Source organism: Hemicordylus capensis, chromosome 2, assembly GCF_027244095.1.
Source record: "Hemicordylus capensis ecotype Gifberg chromosome 2, rHemCap1.1.pri, whole genome shotgun sequence".
NCBI lineage: Eukaryota > Metazoa > Chordata > Lepidosauria > Squamata > Cordylidae > Hemicordylus > Hemicordylus capensis.
Window position 1 is genome coordinate 308,512,039 of NC_069658.1, and position 18,675 is coordinate 308,530,713.

General features: G+C 45.9%; 1 protein-coding gene across 6 annotated transcripts in view; it reads right to left on the minus strand.

Moving 5' to 3' along the window:
• Window positions 1-143: 143 nt before the first annotated feature.
• Window positions 144-18,675, minus strand: part of IL17RB (interleukin 17 receptor B) — a 35,537-nt gene continuing 17,005 nt past the window's right edge. For 5 of the 6 annotated variants that reach the window (XM_053298455.1, XM_053298451.1, XM_053298450.1 and 2 more), the window contains 4 exons: window positions 9,091-9,175; window positions 7,786-7,878; window positions 3,382-3,480; window positions 144-1,487 (listed from right to left, as the gene is read on the minus strand). In XM_053298455.1, the coding sequence (XP_053154430.1) occupies window positions 910-1,487; window positions 3,382-3,480; window positions 7,786-7,878; window positions 9,091-9,175 (855 nt within the window). In that variant the 3' untranslated portion in view covers window positions 144-909. The remainder of the gene's footprint in view (window positions 1,488-3,381; window positions 3,481-7,785; window positions 7,879-9,090; window positions 9,176-18,675) is intronic. The other variant, XM_053298452.1, reaches the window with a different exon arrangement.

An 18,675-nucleotide genomic window follows, 5' to 3' on the forward strand; every position in this document is an offset into this window, starting at 1 on the left:
CTTCCTTTGCACAACCTCCTTGTGCTAGTGCAGCACTAGCTGGCCACTGTTTACACAGTCCTTTAATGAGACATTTGTGCTTGTTTGATTAATCCACTAATGTATGTTGGACTGAACTAAAGAAACACTTGGCAGCAGAACACTCATAAGACAGTCTGTTACTTTATTTTATAACCATAAACAAGAATGTGAATTTGCACATGTATGAAAGGGAATTCACACTTCCAAAGCTTCAGTTGCAAGCTTGTGAGACTCATCCTTGCCCCCTCCAAAAGTGCACTGAAGAGCATTGAGTGGTAGCTCCAATGGCTGGAAGGCTGAACTGGTAACCCACTATGCCACCTGATTTAGCCACAAATGAAGTAAAACTACTTTGCTCTATTGGACAGTCAACTTCCCTTCCCCTTCATTGCTATTAGACGCATCCAGCTCAGGTGACCCCTGCTAACTGAACAAGGACACACCTTTTAAAGTGGTGATTCTCTTACATTTAGCAGAGAGCACAACTGGCCCTATCCAACTCCAGCACACCATCCCTGCTGTGGCCGGTATCTGCCTTATCCTTTTTTTGATTGTGAGCCCTTTGCGGATGGGACCATCTTATTTATGTATTTTCCTATGTAAATTGCTTTGAGAACTTTGGTTGAAGAGTGGTATACAAATATTTGTAGTAGGAAGTTGCTAGCATCTGTGCCAGGACAAAAGTCCCTGTGCCCAGTTCTATGTGCTCTACATGGGGTGTTTTTAAAATGTGTTTATCTGCTCCTTATAGAACAGATGCATGACATAATCCATGAGTACATGTTGTATAAGAGCTGTCAACGTACAAAAGACTTTTCTTTTTTTTGAGTAGGGGAATAGGCTTTCGAAACCTGGACTGAGTTTGAGTTTATTACCAATATTGAAGTCCTACATGTGTAATCTGCTTTTCATCTTAGATAGCCAGCTACACTTTGATTTTGTGCCTTCACACATCGGTCTCTGTGAAGGAGAGAGCTCTCTGCAAAAAGATTCAATATCCTTCATTAGAAAATATTTGGGGCAGATGTTCAGAGCACTTGGAAGATCCTTAACTGAACTTTTTTCATTGAAATAAACTACCATGTATTTGTGGAGAGAAGACTGGTTTTTCCAGTCACCGCAGAAGAGGTTAAACGCAAGAGTGAACATACATTCAGAGTTGCTATTGACAGTCTCTCTGGCCATTTTACAAGCTGAATCACGTTCTGGGCTTGCAAAGCTTGGGCTGAGAAAGATTACTTTATCAGCAATTTCTTTCTGAGTAGCAAGCCACTGTACCGGCCCTATTTCAGCAATTCTCCGTTTTTGCCACATGTCTATAATGACATCACTGTGACAGTGTTCCTGTAGGAAGTCAGCAAAAGCAAGGACATGCTGAAAACACACTTCCTGTGGATATATAACTAGGATTTTAGCAGGTGTTTGTTGCATTGCAGGATAGAAACCAGGCCACATCCTGACTGCATCTGAAAAACAAAACCCACATATTGTTAGAATAAATCCTTCCGTTGCTATGTTGGGATATAAGTAAACTTTTAGAAAAACACAGTACAGAATTTGTTGTTTTGAGCATAGAAAATAACATTTCATGAGTTAATGATTTTAGCATTTAAATGTTTTAGTAATTTTCTTGTTAGTGGCAATGAGAGGCCTTCTCAATAGTCAATTTTACATCTTAGTTCTAAAATAAGTAAGGCTTATTTTATAGTAAGTAAAAATATGCACTTTTCAGAACCAGGGAAGCAAACCAGATGTCCTCATTGGGCAGCATAATGTTTTCTAGAGAAACATGAAGTTTCTGTGTGAACAAATTTACAAAATTTCCTGACAGCAAGAATGGGACTTGGGGTGCCTTTTTCATGTCCACAAACCCTTGTGTGTGATATGAAGAGCTTCTCTAGCCCCTTAACGTAATAGGGCCCCTCTCTCCTGCTAGCTGCTGCAGTGGCCTGGCAGTTGCTTGAGTGTTTGCAAGCTAGGAAATCTGACCTCATAGCCCATATGAATTGTAAGTACCTCATCACCTGATATCCCCTTAGTTGCAAAAAGTGAAGAGTTATTGTGGCTCTGGATTTGTTTTTAATCTGAGTGCTTCTGGGAAGCTTTGTGTATCCCCTTTGGGGTGCTTTGTAGAGGACAGGGCTGGGTGCTGGAATATTACTGTTGAGCCACTTTCAGCATCCCCTAGGATTCCCCTGTCGTTATTTAGACTTCAGGGAAATTTGGCAGGCCCATTTCAGTAATAGCCAAACCTTTCCTGGAGTATTGCATAAAATGGGGATACTCACAAAGTCATGTAACATTTGCCAGTTGTGGCAAGCACTAGTGCTACAACATTTGCTCAAGCCTGTGGTTATCAGGCTGGACAACTTGGCCTCTGCACTGCTCACATTTCTTAGTGAACTCGCCACACTAAGCTGGGCAGCAAGACCACTCAGCAATGGTGGTCCGAGGGTGGTGCATTGTGGAAGGCCAGAGGATCCTTCTCCTGGCTCTGCCGCTCATGGTACTGTGTGAGCATTGATCATGTGCAGGCAGGAGTTCTGCCTGCACATGGTCAATGTCTGCCTCCCTACCAACCCTCCCCAGCTTGGTGAGAATGACCTTAATGTTTCCTGAACTCATTAGGCCAGAGCATTCACATATCCCTTTTGTATATACCAGTAAAAGGAAGTTCTGTCTCAATTGCTTTCCTTTCTACTCTCCCTGGAGAGAAGATGACAGGGAAGGCAGTGAAGAAAGCATACAGGCAAAATTATTCTCCTCCGACACTTGGGGCCAAATACAGATGCTACAGATCTGTATCTTTGCACTCTGCTAAAAGCAGTGCAGAGCAGAGGAATCTTACATGGATTCATTACAGCGCTGGGAGAGGGGGGGCACCATTCATTGTCCTGATTAAAATCCCCCCACCTGCTGGGGTTTCCAGTTGCTACCATTACATGGCGTATTCCTTAAATGAGCAAATGGTAACCGAGAGGGGGCAGTTTCAATCAGGAAATTCTGTGGAGAAAAGGACAAACTCCCTTCACATCCACTGCACCATGGTTCTGATTTGAATCTGGTCCCCCTCTGCTGCTTTTTACCAAAATGAAGAGATCTCTTCATGGATCTCCATCTCGTCTGCTTTGCCCCTCAAATCTCAGTCTCTTCTCCAAAGTGTCTCAAGAAGATCAACAGCTTCCCAATCTGTGTAGTCATGGTCACATGGTATGATAAACATCAGTGTTGCCCTCCACAAGTAATAATGCACATATTTTATCTTAAGTTGAGATTATCTCTGTGATCTTACATTATTTATTTCCCAAGTGGTTATAAACAGCCACATAGCTTTCTCTGTTGAACAAGAGAAGCGCTTACCATGCTTTTTGCATAAATATAGTACAGCAGCCATCACACACACCACAAATAAAACAGCAAGTATGCCAGCAAGTATGCTTACAGAATTTGCAGTGGCCTCTAAAAGAGAGAGAGAAATGTCAACCTCGTCAGGAACAACATGCAAAAAAAAAGTTGCACAAAGACCTAATTTTTAAAAACTTGACTTGGCTCTTCTACATGCATGGAAGACATGAACTGTGATTATACTCTTCAAATTAAAAATTCAAAAAACCTTTGATTTAAAGTGAAATGTACTGCAATTTCTTGTTGATTAGTGCTGCATTTCAAGCAAAGGAAACTTATAAGTATTTTCATAACTGGAGAAAAATAAGGCTAATTCCCTTTATGATCCTAATCTCTAAATCAAGATATTGACAAGTATAAGTCTGGTAGTTCAACTTCATACAAATGGAAACTGAAAAGTTGATTCTGTTATAATATAGTTCAGCAATCCACTGCTAGTTATTTTATTTATATATATAGATATATAGATAGATTAGATTTAATACATTTTATACTACCCCATATGCATGTCCCTGGGTGGTTCTCAATCTAAAAACAACCATTAAAACATTAAACAGGTTAAATACAGATTAACTCAAAACATTAAAACTATAAACTAAATGTGTGACTAAACAGGTATGTTTTCAGGTCCTTAAAAACATCCAGAGAAGGGGAGGCTCTAATTTCATTGGGAAGCACATACCAAAGTCCTGGGGCAACCCTAGACAAGGCCCAGTTTCAAGTCACCACCATAATATTACTCAGGAAAATTGTTTTTCTCTTAATTTCATATAAAGCACATGTAATTTTTTCTGTCTGTTTCTATGCCCTCTAGAGACCTTTCAGCAAACAAATTGTACTATTATAGGCACATTGGGAAATTGGTTTTGATTTTATATCCATAAAATATGTTCAGGGCTTAACACTGGATAACTTTAAAAAAAAAAAAAAACCTTTACTGTACAGGTGCTCTTGCACCTGTAGTGTGTCACTGTAATATTGCAAATAAAATTTATCATCATTTTGCAAAAACATTGAATTTTTTTTTTAATCCAGCTTCTTCAGAGTCAGCTTTCAAACTCCTGTATCTCAGTCATGTTTCAACAGATTTGTACCAAATTTGAGAAGCTGGTAGTGCTTGACACTTTATTACTCCATGCCAAGTTTCAGGCAGGTTGAACAAATGGTTTTGATTTTATAATCAAAGGAATGTTCAGCCTAGGCAACTTCTTCCACATTCACTGGGCAGGCAGCCACCATTGTTTTTGTGGGCCAACATTCTATCATAGAATCGTCATGTCCTGCTTCTGCCATGTGCTGTGATCTGTGCCAGCCAGGACCTATTTACTGTTTTAATGGAGACTTGAAAGATTAAAAACTCAGAAATACTAAACAGACTTTTTCAAAAACAAAAGCATGTACCCTTCTACTGAACTTAATTTAACACATCTAAAGGGACAAGAAAGGAAATAGAAAAGTACTTTATGCTGAACCAAAAATGGGGTGATTACATGTAAAGAACATCTCCTTGGGGATCAGTTTTCAAACTGCGTTATTTCTCAGATTCACATGGCACTTTCACCTACTTGCTCCATGTCAAATTTACAGCAGTTTGGATGACTGGTTTGACTTTTATGACAAACATAATGGCTTATAATGGTGTAGTGCATTTTTACACATCACCTTAACTTATACAGGCATAGTAGTGCTTGTATAAAAAATGAAATCCTATACACAGAGGGATTTCTTGACCCTAGGCATTTTTGGTATGCCCTCTCTTTGTAACAATACAGAATACCCTTTTCTCTCATATTCTTTCCAACATGCATTCACATCCTACGAGATCATGTGAGGAGGTCCAATTACAAGCTCTAGTGGGTAGTGTCTCTTCAAAGCCACCAAAGGAGTGTTAGTTTGCTTCATTGTTTATTCTTATCCTCCAAGATCACAGAGATCAGATTAGGAAAATTTAAATGGCCAAGAGTCAAGCTTCAATACTCTAAAGTGTGCCTAGATCAAAAACTATTTGGATAACTGGCCAAAAATCCTATGGTATAAATGGCCTCACAAAGGTCTGCCATACACTCAGTTTTCATCCTGTTCTGAGAAGAATTAAATGAGCTGTAATCAGTGTTCCCTCTAAGGCGTGCGCATGTGCACTCGCTCACAAGTTTTTGGATGTCCGCTCAGTTAATTTTAGATCCCACTCAGGCTGAATCAGGAAGGCCTCACTCTGAATGCAGGTGTGTACACAGTGCCTTGAGACTGCCGCCCAGAACAAGACTCATCCCAAAATTAAAAAAATTAAAGAGAACACTGGCTGTAACCATTTTAATTATTTTCATTCTAGCCTATAGCCAAAGCATTAGGGAAAGAAGAAAGGACTTTACCCGTATGTACACGGATAGAAGACAACTCTGAATTTAAGATGACCTCAAAAATAATAGCGATTAAATACAGGATATACCTGCATCTGCCCAAAAAGAACACAGCTCTGCATTTAAGATGACCCCTGATTTCTAACATCAAAGAACTGGGGGGGGGGACTTAATCTTGGATTCAGGTAAATACTCTTGTGCCCCCTTCCTTAGGTTGCAAAAGCTATTTATCTACCACCACCTCTACTCCCCTATTGAATTCCCCCAACAAGGATTCAATTTTTTTCCTTTTAACACAAAATAAGCAGTATCTACACTATAGCACTTATTCTGCCCCCTCCACAGTATTCAAAAAAGCAGTCATTTAAGAGCAGCCCAGGGATTAGTACTAGGACCAATTTTAGGGATTAGTACTAGGACCAACACGCTTTAATTTGTTCATAAATGATCTAGAAGTTGGTGTAAGCAGCGAAGTGGCCAAATTTGCAGATGACGCTAAACTATTTAAGGTGAAATCCACAACTGATTGTGAGGAGCTGCAAAAAGATCTCTCCAAACTTGGGGAATGGGCAACAAAATGGCAAATGCGGTTCAGTGTAAGCGAGTGTAAAGTGATGCATATTGGGGCAAAAAACCCCAACTTCACATATACACTGATGGGATCTGAGCTGTCAGTGACTGACCAGGAAAGAGATCTTTTGATCGTGGTGAACAGCTCATTGGAAGTGTGGGGTAACTGTGAAAAAGGCAAATTCCATGCTAGGAATAATTAGGAAGGGGACTGAAAATAAAAAGGCAAATATTATAATGCCCTTACACAAATCTATGGTGCGGCCACATCTGGAGTACTGCGTACAGTTTTGGTCAATGTATCTTAAGAAAGATATTGTAGAACTGGAAGAGGTGCAGAAGAGGACAACTAAGATAATCAGGGGCCTAGACCACCTTCCTTATTAGTAGTGTGCATGGTTTGATTCGGGCACACTGTAAAAGACCTCCGGACCGGTTCGGAAGTCCGGCGGTCCGGATGGGAGGGGGCATTTAGCTTAGGGGTGGTGGTGGTAGTACTTATCCCCCCCCCCCGCTGCCGCTCTTCCTCCTCCGGCACTGGTCCTTTAAAAAATCTTCTTGGGGTGGCAGAGTTCCTCCCTGCCGCCCCTGCCCCCGTTGTTGTCCTTCAAAGCCTTCCACGGAGTAGAGCTAGCGGCGCGCATGTGCTCTTCGCAGCGCGCACGCTTGTCTTCGCCACTGGTGTGCGCGCTTGTCTCTGTCACTGGCGCGCGCCGCATACATCACACGTGACGTATGTGGCGCGCGCGCACCAGCGACAAAAACAAGCATGCACGCCGCGAAGGGCACATGCGCGCCGCTAGCTCTACTCCATGGAAGGCTTTGAAGGACAATGACGGGGGCAGGGGCAGCAGGGAGCCAAGAAGCCGCCCCAAGAAGATTTTTAAAAGGACCAGCGCCGGAGGGGGAAGAGCGGCGGGGGGGGGGAAGTACTACCACCACCCCCTTAAAGTAACAGTCCCCCCCATGCCGGACCGGGGGAATTCTGGACCGTGCACACCCCTATTCCTTATGAGGCTAGGCTACTGCATCTGAGGCTCTTTACCTTGGAAAAGAGGCAACTAAGGGGAGACATGATTGAGGAATATAAAATTATGCAGGGAGTGGAGAGGGTGGACAGAGATAAGTTTTTCTCCCTCTCTCACAGCACTAGAACCAGGGGTCATCCCATGAAACTGAAGGTCAGGAAATTTAGGACCAACAAGAGAAAGTACTTTTTCCACACAGTGCATAATTAATCTATGGAATTCTTTTCCATGGGATGTAGTGATGGCCACCAGCTTGGATGACTTTAAAAGGGGCTTAGACAAATTCATGGAGGACAGGTCTATCATTTGCTACTAGTCTGGTTGCTGTGGGCCACCTCCAGCCTCTTAGGCAAGATGCCTCTCAATACCTGTTGCAGGGGAGCAGTAGCAGGGCATACACATACCTCTTGCCTGTGGATTCCCCAGGGGCATCTGGTGGGTCACTGTGTGAAAAAAGGATGGTGGACTAGATGGGTCTTGGGCCTGATCCAGCAGGGCTGTTCTCATTAAAAAGTTTAAAGAGATGAAATTGTGATTGATGCATGTTTACTCAGCAGTAAGTCCAATTAATTTCAATGGGACTTACTCCCATGTAAGGCTGTATCACATTGCATGCATAAGTAAAAGGTAAAGTGTGCCGTCAAGTCGATTTTGACCCCTGGCGCCCAGAGCCCTGTGGTTTTCTTTGGTAGGATTCAGAAGGGGTTTACCATTGCCTCCTTCCATGCAGTATGAGATGATGCCTTTCAGCATCTTCCTATATCGCTGCTGCTCGATATGGTACCAGCGCGGATTCGAACCGGCAACCTTCTGCTTGTTAGTCAAGCATTTCCCCGCTGCGCCACTTAAGGTGGTCACTGCATTGCATGCATACAGTGTATATATTCAGTGGGATTTTCCCAAAATGCGTTAAGACATCAGCAACAAAAGTCCAGAGAACAAGGGCACACTTGATTTCTTTCAATCCAAGCTCCATGGTAGTTTCAAGAGAAATGTGTGGGTGGGGGGGCGGGAGGCAAAGGAGAACACAATGCATAAGTTCAGCAAGTCAGAAATGCAGTAATCTGGAAGTGTACTATTTCACAACATAATTTAAATAAAGTAAAATCTGTTACTTTCTGCCCATGTACACATAGGCACTTTAGTAGGCAATGAACATGGGAAGATTAGGGAGGGATTGAAACTTGCAGTGTCTGCCTCAGTGCAGACAGAAAATAGTGGGATGAACTAGTGCTAGAACTGCAAGATGGATCCCCAAGAATAACTCCCACAAGCAATTCTTGCACAAGCCCACTGATTCTCCCACAGAAAACCCCCTCTGGCTGGAAATACCTAGTGACTAACAGAGCAGTTCTCTGATGGTGCCCTAAGATAGATCTGGGGACATACTGTAAAGGTTTCTCAGTCACAATACAGCTTTGGCAGCCTTTCAGGGGCAGTATACCTGTGAATAGCAGCTGCTGGGGACATACAACAATGGAGGAGGATTGCTTTCATGCCCCCCTTGTGAGCTTTCCAGAGGTATGAAGGAAATGATGGCTGAGATAGACGCTGGGCCTGGTCCAACAGGGCAGTTATGCAACACTTATCAAACGCAACAATCTGCCTTGGGATTGCTTTAATGAAAGGCGGTATATAAATTTAACAATCAATCAATCAATCAATAAAGCACTTGTCAACAGTGAATCACTTATCAGTTCTCAACTAACCATTGCCAGGATTTTCAGTGCATTGCTCTTGATAGCTATGATGTCTTCGGCAATCATTTCCACACTTTGGAAAGTAAGGAATTAGCTAGAAGAAGAAGGGGGGAGGCAGTATGAGACAACTAAATGAAGTGCTAGGAAGAATATTTTCTTATTTTGTTTAATAATCTTCCCTCATTGCTTGACCCTCTAGATTCTTAAGGCAGTGTATCAGACTAAAAGCTGAAATAATTTTGCCAAAATGCACCACAAATGACAGAAAGAAAAAGTATTACTCTATTTTTGGTAGCATGCAAAAATGTATGTTTTTGCAACTTATGTGCAAAAAATCAGTGCATAATCCAATTATAGTACAGCCCCTGAGTTAAAAGAAATAAATACTACAATTATTTGGATGCTTTAAAAAACAAACAAAAAACCTACTACTTATAAACACAGTGTTTGACTTTTGTGAGTGTTACACTATAGCTGTGAAACTGAGACAGAACTAGAATTTTCTACAAGTTTTCCTCTCAGCAGCAACTACCATGAATTTTTAACCTTCCCATTTTAAAAATCAGTTTTAAGGGCTGGCATAAACTGCTGAAAGGAAAACTGTGGAAAGAAAATGGGGAGAAAACTGCAGAAGAGGGAAACACACAGCTGGCTTATGAGAGCAGGGCCAAGGTGCCTATGGGAGCTTACCTACAGGGGCACATTTGAGGGGGGAGGGAAATTCTTGACCAGACCACAGCATGGAGGAAAGGGGTTAAATACCTCTTCCCCACATGCTGTGGTCCTGATCTTGATCACCATCCCCTACATTAGAAAACTTAAAAAGTGTCACCAAAACTTCTGTTTTTGTGTCATGTTTGTTTTGATCCTAAATGCATGGTCTCCATAAAAACTGTACTCCATCTGTATATCTTGTTCTTTAAAGAATCGATACATTGTCACTTATTTGAAAGGTCATTCTCCTCAGGAGGATATCCAAGGATGGGTCATGCCTCCCACTTGTTCAGAGACAGGGACAACAAAAAGAAGACACAACGAGCCAGTGGGAGGGATCAACCCATCAGGCTCCAGGATTCAAAGTCCTGAAAAAAAGAGTGCTCTGGTGCAAATAGATTTAAATTCAACCTATTAATGGAATACAAAAAGCCACAATAACTAACAAACTATAAATGCTACAAATGCCAAACCAAGGGGGAGAGAAAACCCCTAGGAATTTGCCCTATCACTATTTGCCCTATCACTAGCACAAAACCCCAGGGAGACGGACCACCCTGAAAGGAAACTGTCCGACAGAACAGAATAGCAGAAAAAAATAACCAGACGAACGCGGGCAGGGTGGATACACTCCATCCTCCTGAGGAGAATGACCTGTCACGTAAGTGACAACGTATCATCCTCTCTCAGTTCAGAGGAGTGTATCCAAGGATGGGACCTACCAGAGCCCCCTGAATCTCCCGAGCGGGAGAAGAGTCCTAAGAGTACACAACCTGCTGCAGCACCCGGCATCCAAATCAAGCATCTGCAGGTGCCAGTGTATGGATCTTGTAGTGCTTGATGAAGGTAGAAATGGACGACCAGGTCACCGCCCTGTAGATGTCTGCCAAGGGAGCCAAAGCGGAAAAAGCCACCGCGCTTCTAGTAGAATGAGCCAAGACCAGGGTTCCCTCTAAGGCCTGTGCATGTGCACTCGCTCACAAGTTTTTTGATGTCCGCTCAGTTAATTTTAGATCCCGCTCAGGTTGAATCAGGAAAGCCCCATTCTGAATGCACGTGCACTGCCTTGATACTGCCACCCAGAACAAAACTCATTCCGCACACAGATGAAAAAAATTAGTGAAAACACTGGTCAGGACCCCTTTAGGGGGAACCTGACCCTGAGATGTATAAGCCAAATTAATGCACTAGCAGATCCGCCTAGACAAGGTAGAGTTTGACACCTTCTGCACCAGGGTACATGCACAAAAAGGAGACAAAAAAATGATTCAAAATGTCTGAAGGTCTTGGTACATCATAAGTACATTCTAATTGCCCTGTGCATGTCCAAGGAGTGCCAAGTCCTCTCCTTTGAAGATGTAGGAGGACGACAAAATGAAGGTTACATAAGTTCCTGGGCCCTATTTTTATTTTTTTAATTTATTTTAAGGGAGTTCTCCTTTAGGACTAAGGTGGGACCCGTCCTCAGGAGCACATAGTCCGGGGAAACTAAACAGAGCTCCTTACACAGAGATAGGGCTCCCAGCTCAGACACACTGAGTGCCGAGGTTACAGCAACTAAAAACACGACTTTGTAAAACAGAAACCTTAAGGAGACCTACCTGAGTGCTTCAAAGGGGGCCTTCGTTAAGGATGTGAGCACCACATTAAGGTCCCAGGTGGGGGACCGTAGGGGGATGGAGATAACAGCACCCCTCAGAAAACTCTTAATATGGGGGTGAGAGGTAAGGCTAGAGAAATGCCCCCTGTGTAGAACTGATGCTATGGCAGCAACCATAGAGGAGAGGAGAGCTGGTCTTGGGGTAGCAAACAGGACTTGTCCCATTAGCTCAGAAGGGTCTGCCCTGGTTGCATTTAAATGGAAGACCACATGTGAGCACTGTAAGATATTCCCCTCAGGGGATGGAGCTGCTCTGGGAAGAGCAGAAGGTTTCCAGTTCCCTCCCTGGCTTCTCCAAGATAGGGCTGAGAGAGATTCCTGCTTGCAACCTTGGAGAAGCTGCTGCCAGTCTGTGTAGACAGTACCGATCTAGATAGACCAATAGTCTGACAGTATATGGCAGCTTCCTATGTAACCTGTTGTTTCAAGGTATTGGGATGCAGCCCTCTACTGAGGCCAGACTGTACGAAGGCCAATACATTAACCACAGAGGCCTTCAAGGCGGCAGCGGGGGGGGGGGGGTGTCGCTGAGACCTACACCACTAAATAAAAACCTTCCAATTGGCCTGGTAATATTTTTTTGGTAGAAGGCCTGCGAGATGCTAGCATAGTGTCTAGCATTCCCTAGGAATACCCATCATTAATCAAAAGGATGGAAGTCTGGCCTGACTGAGAAGCCAAAGAGGCTGCCCCTAATCTCATGGGAGGTTCCACGGAGATCTCCACCAAGTTTGAAAACTAAGGGCGGCAAGGCCAGTAGGGGGCTATTAGAAAGATTTCCCTGTGTAGAGTGCGAACCCAGTGTACTGTTTGTGGGATGATGGCCGCCGGGAAAGGCATAAAGAAGGTCCCTTGGCCAAGCTGCCATGAGAGCGTCTATCTCCTCTGCGCACTGGGACTGGAACTGGGACATGAAGCATGGAAGTTTTGTGCTTATTGGAGAGGCAAGCAGATCCATGACTGGTGTTCCAAACCTCTCCACAATACAGCTGAAGGACTGAGGGTTCAGAGACAACTCTGCCTGGTCTACTTGTGCCCGACTGAGCCAGTTGGCCACCGAGTTTAGCTCTCTGTTCAGAAGTTCCGCGACCAAAGACAGCAGATTGGCTTCTGCCCAAAGGAAGAGTAGAGCCGCCTCCTGCATCAGGGACCGCGACCACGTGCCCCCATCAGCTGACACAGGCTTTCGCGGTCGTATTGTCTGTCCTCAACAGGATGTGATGGTGCCTGACTTGAGGGAGGGACTCCTGGAGAGCCAGTCAAATTGCCCAGATCTCCAGCCAGTTTATGCTGCGAGCATCTTTCCTTGACCAAGTTCCCTGCACCCAGAAGTGCTGGCAATGCCCCCCCCGCCGTCAGGCTGGCATCTGTTGTAATTTGAATTTGAACTACCGGGAGAAAGTACACTCCCTTGAGGATGGCAGGGGACATCCACCAGGGCAGAGACGATACCACCTCCCTGCTAAGAGCCAAGCTGAGGCGGGATCTCTGAGCTATTTTGTCCTGCCAGGGAAGCAGCACCTATTGAAAGGGGTGAGAGTGGAACTGCACCCAGGGAGTCAGCCCTAGGTTAGATACCATGGTCCCCTGTAGTTGACTGAAGGAAAAGACGCTGGCCCCTGGGAGACATTGCAGAGACCGGCAAGCCCTGACTATCTTTAGATGGCATGCTGGGGGCAGAGAGGCCTCCCCTTTTGTGGTGTCAATAAGGGCCCCAAGAGACAGACTGCTGGTTTGAGGGGAGAGAGAACTCTTTTGAAAGGTCACCACAAACCCATGCTGATGAAGGCCACAGATTGTTGCCTGAACATCCCAGAGGCTCTTATGAATGGACGGAGACCTGATGAAGGCATCGTACAAGTAAAGATGAAGATGGGGCTTGCGAGGTGGACGGCAGGGCAGACTCGGGCTGTTCCAGGAGGGAAACGGCTTGGCTGTCGCCCTCCGAATCACAGGCTTGCTCCAATAGCCCAGCGTTAAGCAGAGGCCACTTCTTGGGCGGATTGCTCTTGCCCGCAGCTTTTCTTGCTGCTTTCAGTGCCTTGTGGAGGGATTGATTCAGTGGAGGAGCCTGTGCTGCTGGCCCGTGTGGCCATAATGGAGGCAGCGCGTGAAGATCGGGCTGAGACAAGCAACAAAAAATAGTCGGCACCCACCATCTTCTCCCCTTTCCCCTGACTCATACGTAGCTGGGACAAACAATGGGAAGGACAGTTGGGAAGAACAAGAAACACCTTGACAGCAACAAATGTGCACCAACACTGAGCACTTAAACAAATAGCTGCTGCTCTGAGAGAGAAAGCGTGAAGGCTGGAGCCTGAGAGGTTGATCCCTCCCACTGGCTTGTTGTGTCTTCTTTTGATTGGCCCTGTCTCTGAGTCAGTGGGAGGCATAACCTCTGAACCGAAGGAGAATGAGCACAAACCATTTGGCACTTTACACTTACACAAGTATGATATAAGTGGGAATGTGCATTATTTGACACCTCATCCCACAAAGCTGCAGCCATGAACACCACTGAAGTCAAACCAGTATGAAACCATTTGTAACTTCGTTTCAGCTGCCAGTTCTCTCATATCTATTTAGCATATTTCTACACTACCCCAAACCTGCATCTCTGGGTGATTTACAATAAATGCAACATAGCACAGCATAATAAAACCAACAACTAAACATTAAGACAGTTTTAAAATGACATTAAGATATAATTAAAAGCTTAGGTGAACAGATGTGTTTTAAGCAAATTCTTAAAAGCTGCCAGTGATAGGGAAGCTCTTACTTCAACAGGAAGTGCATTCCAAAGCCTCAGGGCAGCATCGGAAAAGGCCCATCCCCAAGTAGCCACCAGACAAGCTGGTGGCAACTGCAGGTGGATCTCCCCAGATGGGGCTCATTTGAAGATCTAGTGATGCTTATATTGCAATTAATGGAAAAATCTCTACCCAGAGAGCTGTTATATCACAGAAACTAAGAGTTTAAGCTATGAACCAGGAGCTGCCTCGTTCAAATGTTGCCTCTCCCATTAGCACACTAGTTGGCTCAGAGAAGCTAACACCTCCTAACCTTAGTTCCTCTCTTCCACCTGCAATATGGAGATTATAATATTGTCTGACATTCAGACTAATGCTGCACTGACAGATATGTTGCCCTAGTTAGGTCCACTAAGTCAGGAGCTTGCATTCCAGACTAATGTTGTGCTGGTGTAACTGGATGCACTTGTGCCAACTGTGGCACATCTCTTGCTGCAATCATTAGACCTCTTCTGCAGAAGCCTGTATTAGACCACTCAGAGTAAAGCAACTATAGACTTGTCTCATTTTCTTATGGTTGGACAAGGTAATTGAAGATGGTGCCTTCCCAGCTCCAGGCAGTCTGGGAGGAAACTGATTATCTCTAGACCCATTTCAAGCTGGCTTTCAGGAGGGCTATGAGGTGGAGACTGCCTTGGTCGGCCTTATGGATGATCTCCAACAGGGAATTGACAGAGGGAGTATGACTCAGTTGGTCTTTTTGGATCTCTCGACAGATTTCAATACTATTGACCATAGTATCCTTCTGGACTGTCTGAGGGGGTTGAGGGTGGGAGGTACTGCTTTGCAATGGCTCTACTCCTACCTCTTGGGCAGATGCCAGATGGCATCCCTTGGAGACTGTTGCTCTTCAAAATCTGAACTTTTATATGGTGTCCCCTAGGGCTCCGTACTGTCTCCAATGTTTTTTAACATCTATATGAAACCACTGGGAGAGATCATCAGGAGATCTGGTGCAGGATGTTATCAGTATGCTGATGATACCCAAATCATTTTCTCCATGCCAACATCACCAGGGAAAAGGCATAATCTCCCGAAATGCCTGCCTGGAGGCGGTGATGGGCTGGATGAGGGATAAACTGAAACCAAACCCAGATAAGAAGGAGGTACTTATTGTGTAGGCAGCTTAAGTGGCACAGCAGGCAAATGCTTGACTAACAAGCAGAAGGTTGCTGATTCAAATCCCTGCTGCTACTATATCAGGCAGCAGCAATATAGGAAGATGATAAAAGGCATCATCTGATACTGCCTGGGAGGAGGCAATGGTAAACTCCTCCTGTATTCTACCAAAGAAAATCACAGGGTTCTGTGGGCACCAGGAGTCAAAATCAACTTGATGGAACACTTTACTTTACCTTATTGTGTGGGGTTGGAACTCGGGAGATAATTTTGGTCTGCCAGTTCTGGATAGGGTCACACTTCCCCAGAAGGAACAGGCACACAGTCTGGGAGTGCTTCTGAATCCAAACCTCTTCCTGGTTTCCCAGGGTGAGGTGGTAGCCAGAGGTGCTTTCTATCAGCTTTGGCTGATATGCCAGTTGTGTCCCTTTCTTGATATAAATGACCTCAGAACAGTGGTACATATGTTAGTAATTTCCAAACTTGACTACTGCAATGCGCTTTACTGGGGGCTGCCTTTGTACATTCAGCCCAACTTGGACTCCACTATTTCTGCAAGGTCTATGGAGGAGGTGTCCAGCAATCCCTCTTGCAGTATTAGATTGGATCAGTTTCAATCTGTGACTCCTGAGGATGTGGACAAGCTGCTTGGGGCGGTGCGGCCTACCACTTCTTCTCCGGATCCTTGCCCGACTTGGCTGCTTCTGTCTAGCAGGGAGCTTGTTGGAGGTGGCCTAGTTAATATTGTAAATGCATCGCTGAGGGAGGGTAGGGTGCCCCCCCGTCTGAAGGAGGCAATGGTTAGACCTCTCTTAAAGAAGCCTTCCTTGGACCCCTTAGCGATAGATAATTATAGGCCAATCTCCAATCTCCCTTGGTTGGGCAAGGTGATTGAGAGGGTGGTGGCCGACTAGCTCCAAGCAGTCTTGGAGGAAACTATCTAGACCCATTTCAAACTGGCTTTAGAGCTGGCTATGGGGTTGAGACAGCCTTGGTCAGCCTGATGGATGACCTTTACCGGGGAATTGACAGAAGAAGTGTGACTCTGCTGGTTCTTCTGGATCTCTCGGCGGTGTTCGATACCATCGACCATGGTATCCTTCTGGATAGCCTGGGGGAGTTGGGGATAGGGGGCACTGCCTTGCAGTGGTTCTGTTCCTATCTTGGGTAGATTCCAGATGGTGGAGCTTGGTGACATTTGCCCCTCAAAACAGGAGCTGTTATATGGAGTCCCTAAGGGCTCCATTCTGTCACCAATGCATTTTAACATCTACATGAAACCGCTGGGTGAGGTCATCAGGAGGTTTGGTGCTAGGTGTTATCAGTATGCTGATGACACCAAAATCTACTTCTCCTTTTCATCTTCAGGAAATGGAACTCACTCTAAATGCCTGCCTACAGGCAGTAATGGGCTGGATGAGGGATAACAAATTGAAGCTGAATCCAAGCAAGACGGAGGTGCTCATTGTGGGGGCTCAGAATCTGAGGGGTGAGTTAGATCTTCCTGTGCTGGATGGGGTTACACTCCCCAAGAAGGAGCAGGTGCGCAGCATGGGAGTACGCCTGGACCCAGGCCTCACCCTGGTATCTCAGGTGGAGGCCATGGCCAGGAGTGCTTTCTATCAGCTTCGGCTGATTCGACAGCTGCGCCCATTCCTTGAAGAGGATGACCTCAAAACAGTGGGTGCATCAGCTTGTAACCTCCAGGCTTGACTATTGCAATGCACTCTACATGGGGCTGCCTTTGTACGTAGTCCGGAAACTTCAGTTAGTTCAAAATGTGGCAGCCAGATTGGTCTCTGGGGCAACCAGGAGAGACCATGTTACTCCTATATTAAAAGAACTACACTCTCTGCCAATAAGTTTCCTGGATAAAATGCAAGGTGCTGGTTATCCTCTCTAATAAAACGCTTGGTATCTGTCTGTGGACAGACACCAAGGGTGCGTTCGTGCTTCCCTGGCCTGTTCTGGGCATGCGCAAAGCGCATGCCCAGAACAGAGCCAGGGAGACACGACCGCCAGCACCCGGAGGCCATCTTGGGCGGCCAGAAGTGGCCGCCCCAAAGAAGCCGGGTAAGCGGCGGCGGGTGACACTGGCCGAGGCGCGGCTGAGGTGGCGGTGGAGCCATGGCTGAGTCTTGGCTGCGCCGCCGAAGCCTGACGGGGGGAGGAGGCGGCGGGGGAAGCTGGCCGAGGTGGTGGCGGAGCCGCCGCCGAGGCCTGGCGCCGCCGCTGAATCCGGGCGGCTGAGAGACCTTAGGGCCCTTGCCCGGCCAGGGAGACCAGCCGGGAATGTGAGGCGGGGGCGGCCCGGACCGAACCGGCAGCGTGGCCATGGAGGCGGTGGCGAGGGGAAGACTGAGCCCAGGCCCACTTTCGTCAAGTGAGTGAAGTTGCCGGGTGTGTGGGTGGAGCGCAAGAGACTTCTGGGCAGGGGGGAGGGCAAGAGGGAGTGGGGGAGGGCAAGAGGGAGGGGGGAGGGGGGAGGAGAAAGGGCAAGAGGCAGTGGGGCAGGAGGAGGGGAAAGAGGGGGAGGAAGGGGAAGAGGGAGTGGGGGAGGGGGAAGGGAAGGGCAAGATGGAGTAGGGAGGGCAGGAGGGACTGGGGGAAGAAAGTGGGAAAGAGAGAAGTGAGGAAGGAAGGAAGAAGAAAGAAAAAGGAGAAAGGAATGAGGGAGAGGGACAAAAAGGGGGGGGAGGAGCACCCAGCCCCAAAGAGCAAGCCTGTTAAAGGAAAAAAAGAAAAGAAAACAGAAAGATGGGAGTGAGAAGAGGTGGAATAAAGGAAAAAGACGGAGAGGGAGAGAGAAGAAAGAAAGGAAAGTAAACAGAGAAAGAGGGAGAGAAAAGGAAGGAGTGAAAGAGAGAGAGAAAGAAAAATGGAACGGAGGGCGAAAGAGAAGAGGGAGAAGGAATAAAGGAAACAACAACAACAAGGTACTAGCGCCCGTTATTTTAGCGCCCTAAAAAGCTTTGGCTCTGGGTATTTAAGTGAACATTTTCTTCACCATAAGCCCCACCATCCATTGAGATCATCTGGAGAGGTTCACCTGCAGTTGGCACCAGCTCGTCTGTTGGCTACTCAGGGATGGGCCTTCTCTGCTGCTGCCCCGAGACTCTGGAATGTGCTCCCTGTTGGAGATGGAGTTCCAGTGCATCGAACTTTTGCACCAACTATCCTAATGACCACTAGGGGCACTGGGAGTAGCGATAGTGAGTAAGGGTCTCCCTAGCTGTTCTACCTGTCTCTACTTCTATGACCCCTGATTAGACTCCTCAGGTATTTCCTGTG